This window comes from Diaphorina citri, unplaced genomic scaffold, assembly GCF_000475195.1.
Source record: "Diaphorina citri unplaced genomic scaffold, Diaci psyllid genome assembly version 1.1 scaffold5367, whole genome shotgun sequence".
Taxonomy (NCBI): Eukaryota; Metazoa; Arthropoda; class Insecta; order Hemiptera; family Psyllidae; genus Diaphorina; species Diaphorina citri.
Genome location: NW_007382743.1, coordinates 1 through 7,786, shown reverse-complemented (window position 1 = coordinate 7,786; position 7,786 = coordinate 1). Strand labels below are relative to the sequence as shown.

At 39.0% G+C, this 7,786-nt stretch overlaps 1 protein-coding gene and 1 pseudogene across 1 annotated transcript; both read left to right on the top strand.

Moving 5' to 3' along the window:
• Positions 1-4,436: 4,436 nt before the first annotated feature.
• Positions 4,437-7,013, top strand: LOC103521514 (activated CDC42 kinase 1-like; the record flags this gene model as incomplete). Its single annotated transcript, XM_026832165.1, has 2 exons — positions 4,437-4,552; positions 6,757-7,013. Coding segments are annotated over exons 1-2 (347 nt in total), but the record flags the coding sequence as incomplete, so codon positions are not given.
• Positions 4,776-4,893, top strand: LOC113472413 (annotated as a pseudogene).
• Positions 7,014-7,786: the final 773 nt, after the last annotated feature.

The following is a 7,786-nucleotide window of genomic DNA, read 5'->3' as shown; positions in this document are numbered from 1 at the left end:
TGTTTTGAAGAGTTCTTTGTTGTTGTCCATATGGTGAAACAGGTTCTCAGATTGCCCCGGGTGGAAATCGAACCCGCGACCTAGCGCTCACAAGGCAGACGCACTACCCTCCAAGCTAACGTAAGTTGGCGCGTCGAGATTTCAGAATGCTCCTTTTTTGTGCACAAATGCACCCGTTTTCACGTCTCGGAAGTTCCAGAGTCAATACAAAGGACAGTTCCTTTACTTCCTCCAAGCTGATTGGGTTGGCTATTTGTTATTTCTGACGTTGTAGTACTAAGTATCTAATCTCACTGTTCTTTACTCGAGAATTTGAATGACACCATTGACTGTGTATGGGTTTACCTATGCTGAAGGTTTGAACCTCGTTACCCGGGCGGGAATCGAACCCGCGACCTGGCGCTTACGAGGCAGATGCGCTACCAAACAAGCTAACTGGGCTGGCGAGATGACATGAAATTGTGTTCGAAAGATCGCCCGTCGATTTACATCGATTCTACTACATACTATTCATACACAAAAAGCCCACTCTGAGGCTTCCGTGTAGGGGCAACTGCCCCCAAGGGATGGGTTAAGCTTCTACTACATCGTAACATAGATGGTCAAGCATGAAACGAACGCATGTTGGCTGACCAAACAACAAAGAGGAGAAGGGACCAAAGTTCTCGAACTCATAATGTCCAATACGAGATACAAGTAGCCACATACCTCAGCATGGGAGCTGGGATGTATACACTTGGACAATTAATTTAATAAATCATTTAATATGTGATGGGGTACTCGTGTGTCCTCACCATTAAAATTTCCTCTTGTCCAGGTCACTGCTCGCATACAGGATGGTATCATCAGTGTACCAAATGGTTTCCCTCAGAAAGGGCCTTTAGCAAAGAGCTCATAAACTCTTGAGCATGCTCAAGTTTTTGGTCAACCATCAAACCTTGGAAGCTTGGAACTTTTGGTCAGTTAGTGATCAGCTGATCATTTTGAAAATCGTCCGGCTGAGACTGTGTCAGCGTTAGCACTGTAGCAGTAGCAGCATTACCTCAAGAAGAATTCAGATCAACAGTTTTCAATAGGTTTCCATCTTATCCTATACTACATCACTCATGGGAAGCAATAGAATGTAATAGAGAATACTCAAATACTTCAGCAATAGAGGATCTCAACCCCAACACTTCAGGTTCAGAATAATATTTATGTAGAAACTTTCACCACCGGACTCCCAAGGATGTTCTCTAGCAAACCACAACCCCCCTGTATGAGAGCCATCTCTATAACATTATATTTAAATTAGCCACATTATTACCTTTTCGTTTTAATTATGCTTGAAAGTTTACCACTACAAAGGTACGGAGCACTTTATCAAAGGCCAATATTTCATGCCAAGCTCTACGCTACACATTAGGTTAGACTTTTGTGTACAGCGTAGGCTTATCATTTTTTGTGGTTTGTTATGTTTCGGAGAAATGAGGGATTTGTATGAAGTAGATCTGAGATCGAAGTAGATACATATTTCCGTGTTTGTTAGGTAGGCATACCTGCCTCATAGTGTTGAAAGGGAGGGGATTTGGAGTTTAAAACCCTTTGGACGCCTAGAAACTGGAAATAATATCTTTGCTCCTTCCAAGACCTAAAGCTGTGTCGCCTGTGTCCACAATTCCACACATGGTCGACGGCCATCGATCTGTTTTTTTTTTTCTTCTTCTTTTAAGGCTTTAATGGCAGGATTCTCACTTAGTGAGCTCTTCCACCCAACCGGGTGGTGTTGTCGAGGTAGTGTGTACGGTTTCAGTCGACATTCATCGGCGGCCATCGACTATATTTGGACACAGATTGAGAGTTTGTTTAATTCATCTGTCTTGTTAATCCATTAAACTTATCAACAGGTTACCTAATAGATAACTTTGTTTGATAGAGGTTTTAACTTTGTTTAAAATTGATATTTACTTTATTTGAGTGTGCCAACATGTTTGTTTGGTTATTTAGTTATTTTTATTAGCTAAATACAAATAAACAAAATTTAAACCTAGTGATAAGTTGGACGGATTTCGTTTGTTTGTATGATTCATTGTTTTAATCCGTCTAGAAAAGAGGGTTATAGGGAAGATTTGATGATTCACAAAAAATGTTGCTTTAATTTACATATGCCTGATTCAAATATTTTCCCCCCAATTCCAATTTTTAATCATCATGGACCTTAACTTTTGTGTTATCTTCAAACACTTGTAACTTCCATCTATTTAAAACAGTGGTTCCCAACCTTTTTTCAGACAAATACCCCTTTTTAAGCTCAAATTTAGCCATTACCCTCCCCCCCCCAAAGTAAAGCATAGAAATAGCTATAGATAGGGAAAGAACAAGTACAGATTGAAATTGTACCCAGTTGGTCAGTAGGTTTATTTATTTATTTATTAAATTTAACATATTTTCAATAAATAGAACAAAAGCACATAGTGCACATCTCAGAGGTTTTATATCGAGGTTTTAAGGGTCCGTTCACATCGTCAGATAAATTTCCTTCATCCCATCTTTTTTTCTATATCTTTTGTATTTTTTTTTCTCACTTAGTTCTTCTTTCCCCTCGAAAAAGTGTATTTTACCCCTCGGGGGGTAAATACCCCCAGGTTGGGAACCAATGATTTAAAAGAATCATCCTTATCTACGGTCCTGATTAGCAAATCTCGTATTCCGTGAGGTCTCACATTAAGATTTAGTTTTACCGTTTACTTTGTTTAGTAAGTTGATGTATAGGATTTAGAGAGAACATATATTTACAAGTACATACTTTGGTTTAGCATTGTTTGAATCAAAAGGACATCGCAGGTAGGTACCAAAAGTACTTTGGTACTATATCTTTGAATCAAGAGGACAAAGTATAAGTAGTGCTTTATTTAGACTGTCAGCTTAGAACAAGTTGTTCCATTATACCAACAGTTTAATAGAGCACCTCTTTATTGATATAATTTTGTGTGTTATAAAAATAATAAAAGTACTTTGGTGCTGAATGTTTGAACCACAGAATCACCTGTTTCACACCGATGTCACCCACATACCTAGATACCTTTAGAATTGACTTACATTTGATTTGATTAATGTTACCGGAGTATTCAGCAAGTACAAGAATCTTGGTGAACTTGAACAGTCTAGATTCCATTGAACTGTAGCTGCTAAGGTCCTATCGTCCCGAAATCGAAGAGATAGGATAGGAGAAAGCCAGCCGTTCCGAGAACGAACCGAATCTTGGTGAACTTGAACAGTCTAGATTCCATTGAACTGTAGCTGCTAAGGTCCTATCGTCCCGAAATCGAAGAGATAGGATAGGAAAAAGCCAGCCGTTCCGAGAACGAACCTTATCTTATTTATTTTTATTTATTTATTTACACTCTAAGCAACAAGGCCATGTGTGGAACCTTATCTGTTTAGGATAAAATCCGCGGGAATCGAACGCGCGACCTAGCGCTTCCAAGGCAGCGCTACCCTCCAAGCTAGCTAGGCTGGTTTACAATTTTTACATGCTTTTATTTTGTTAAATACTTTTTACGACCCGCTTTAACATTAGCAGACAGGTCGTTCGCGCTTACAATGATTTTATTATTTTAAAGCTACAAATATTGTGTTATTAAGTGTGAACTTTGGATTACAATAAACTTTGCGGGTACACTTATCGTGTTATACAATAATGACGGGTATTACTTTAAAATACCGCTGTCCAATTATGCACGAACAAAAGAATATTCGGTTACACTTTAAGTCAGGTCAGTTTAGAATTCCTGTGGTTACGAAACAATCGTGAGAACCCTGACTGTGGTGTAAGGTAAGAAGTGAACTAATGACCTAGATCAGTTACTTCTAGCGATCTAGACCAACTCTAGATACTAGAAGGCGAATAGTGCAGTCTGATGGATCAATTGGAGATGCATCGACCGATAGAAATAGAACTTTTCTGATAGAGGAAACTGTAACAACGGAGCGGGACGATAACGCTTCCAATGCAAGTGCGTAACGTTCCAGCTAACTAGGCTGGAGAAACAGAAGATTGTTGTAGGTCCATAGACTAGGTCATAGACCAATTATTTATTGTAGGTGCAGACCAATTTACTGCAGACTTGGTAGATGCATAGACTGAATGGTGATGTGCATTGGTCTAGTGACAAATTTCTAATATGAAAACAACACCTACATAGATAGGTAATACTTTTCTGTTTAGGCACTTTTTGGCAGGTTTTCGAAGTATTTTTTAACCCATGGCTCCTTTGACCCCGTTTTTTTTTTCAGTGAGAACATTTTTTTTTTTTTCCCCGTTTTTTTTTTTCAGTGAGAACATTTTTTTTTTTTTTTTACTTTCTATTACTATCTTAGCATTCCATTCATCCCATCCCATAGGAAAGATTGTCATTAAATTTCCACATTTATTTTATTCAATTTTTCTTTGGTTTCCAGACGCACTCCAGTTGACTTCACAATGGAGGATCAAGACATGAAATGGCTGGAGGAAATTCTGGAGGCTGTACAACTGCAAGAATTCTTCTCCAGAATACGAGATGAGCTACAGGTATGTATTTCTCCTCCCGTACAACTAGCCGAGTTGCCAGCCTAGTTAGCTTGTTTGGTAGCGCCTCTGTCTTGTAAGCGCTAGGCCGCGGGTTTGATTCCCGCCCGGGACAGATTTCATCCCGAAGGGATAAGGTTCGTTCTCGGAACGGCTGGCTTTCTCCTATCCTGTCTTCCTTCCCTCTTCGATTTCGGGAAGATAAGACCATAGCATAAAAAAAATAGCCAGGGGTGATAGCACGTTGAATGCAACAGTTCCCGATAGATCACTGAAGTTAAGCAACACTGTGCGTGGTTAGTATCCGGATGGGTGACCGTCTGGGCAATTGCGGTCTGCTGGCTTTTCCCGATCCCACGCAGGCTGGGTGAGGTTAATATGAGGAGGTGGGTAGCTTGTCGCCAAATCGGGGGTAAAATCATCGTCACTCAAAACCTTGGCAGTTTTACAGTGACGTTAAACGCGTTAAAAATCATTGTGGATTTTAGTACTGTTGGGCATCGCTACTTCTATATCTAATCTAAGAGGTGTAGACTAGGTCAAGTGTCTTCTAATTTCGCCCATTCTACTGTCAGTCTTATTCGAGACTATCTATAATCTGGATCTACAGTATTTATAACGTCTATAAATACCTCTCTGGAAGTGTTGGTTTCTCCCACAGTGTAACGCTTGATAAATGAGTAACTAGCAGAGCAATATCCTCCCATAATTATTAGGTAAACGTTTTTTAGCACGCCTATTCGGCACACTTCTGTGTAAATTGACGTGGTTTCTTTCACGTCAATATCTAATCATGTAGAACTCTGTTTGCATATACCTACGTTTGTTAGAGATGTAGAGGCTTACATAATGATACGATTGTAAATTGCGAACATTTAATTGATGAAATAATTTATCAGTAGTTCACTGATCTGAAGACTGACTCAGAAAAAGTTTCCTTTGGGGACTAATGCCTGGCTTTTTCTTTGTTGTGCGAAATTTCATGTGTTTGAACTCAACAATTTTTCATTTTCTGGAACATTTCGTCCCGGTAAGTTACTAGTAAGACATCAAGATAAGTCAAGACAGGACAATGTCATACGAAATAATAGAAAGTAAACATAAATTCCTCTCCAAACAAATAACTTCTAAAAGGAATTTTAATTGTGTTGAGCATACTTAAATGCTTGTCACAAATGTCTTTCCCCGCTCAATACACTACGCTGAATTTCATGACTTGACTTGGACTCGAACCACCAACCTCTAGATCCGAAGTCCACCGCACTAACCATTACACCACTGAGGTTGGTGAATAACTTCTACTTTTTCTCGATTTCTTCTCTTTTGTAGCCATTTTTGTACGTTCGGCGCACCCACTAAAACCATCCCTCTTTCTTCCCCAAGGGAAAAATCCTACAATGCTGCAGTGAGCACCAAAGTTGTGACATAATAACACAAAGAAATTGCATTTACATTTGTTTCCTTTGGGAACCAATGCCTGGCTTTTTCTTTGTTGTGCAAAATGTTCATGTTTTGAACTCAACAATTTTTCATTTTCTGGAACATTTCGTCACGTTAAGTTACTAGTAAGACATCAAGATAAGTCAAGACAGGACAATGTCAATGTCATACGAAATAATAGAAAGTAAACATAAATTCCTCTCCAAACAAATAACTTCTAAAAGGAATTTTAATAAATGCTTGTCACAAATGTCTTTTCCCGCTCAATACACTACACTAACTCAACAATTTTTCATTTTCTGGAACATTTCGTCCCGGTAAGTTACTAGTAAGACATCAAGATAAGTCAAGACAGGACAATGTCATATGAAATAATAGAAAGTAAACATAAATTCCTCTCCAAACAAATAACTTCTAAAAGGAATTTTAATTGTGTTAAGCATAAATGCTTGTCACAAATGTCTTTTCCCGCTCAATACACTACTCTAAATTTCATGACTTGACTTGGACTCGAACCACCAACCTCTAGATCCGAAGTCCACCACGCTAACCATTACACAACTGAGGTTGGTGAATAACTTCAGCTGAATTTCATGACTTGACTTGGACTCGAACCACCAACCTCTAGATCCGAAGTCCACCGCACTAACCATTACACCACTGAGGTTGGTAAATAACTTTCACTTTTTCTCGATTTCTTCTCTTTTGTAGCCATTTTTGTACGTTCGGCACACCCACTAAAACCATCCCTCTCTCTTCCCCAACAGATCACTCGACTGGCCCATTTCGATCACGTGATAGAGGAGGACCTTGAGAAAATCGGCCTGCGAAGGCCGGCCGCCCGTCGCCTCCTATTGGCCGTTCACAAGAAAAAGAAGGAGGTGAAATCCAAGAAGAATGTGCTTACTCGACTTATACCAGGAGGGAGCTCTAAACCTGTGGGACAGAGTGGGGAGGGGGGCGGAGGGGGTGCTGGTAATGCCACGCCGGCCTTTACGTGTCTTATTAACGAGAAAGATGTCACGTGAGTATTTTTACTATTTGTATCTAATCTCCCAATAACTAAATCTTATAATATCTAATCTCCCAATAACTTACAGTCTGATAGGTATACTGTGTTAATGGTGTCTTATTAACGAGAAAGATGTCACGTGAGTATTTTTACTATTTGTATCTAATCTCCCAATAACTAAATCTTATAATATCTAATCTTCCAATAACTTCCAGTCTGATAGGTATACTGTGTTAATGGGCAACTCAAAATATTATTTGAGCAGTTCTAAATAAAGATTTATTTTGTTTCTCTCTACGTACGTACATTCATACCTATATTATTGTCAATATCTTTTTTAATGCAGATATGTACCTCGGATCTGCTTTCACACATTACTTCAAAGCTCGTTTATTGTTTTACATCCATTTCTATTGCCCATCCAGGAACGAAAAAATTTGGTTGGTTCGAAAATGTTCAAGATATGTACCTCGGATCTGCTTTTACACATTACTTCAAAGCTCATTTATTGTTTTACATCCATTTCTATTGCCTATCCAGGAACGAACAAATTTGGTTGGTTAGAAAATGTTCGTACCAGCAGGGATTTGAACCCAGCACTTGCGTGTTAAAATACAGTGCTCTTCACTACTCAGCCACAGGCTACAGAGATGAGCTTTATTAGAATCTAGAACAGATCATATATTATTAATAATTACTCCATTTGTGCACACTCCATTTGTCAAGGGTTTAGGCATTGCCTTGCCCTTGGGATCAATTTAATTTGAAGAAACCCATTTACTGAT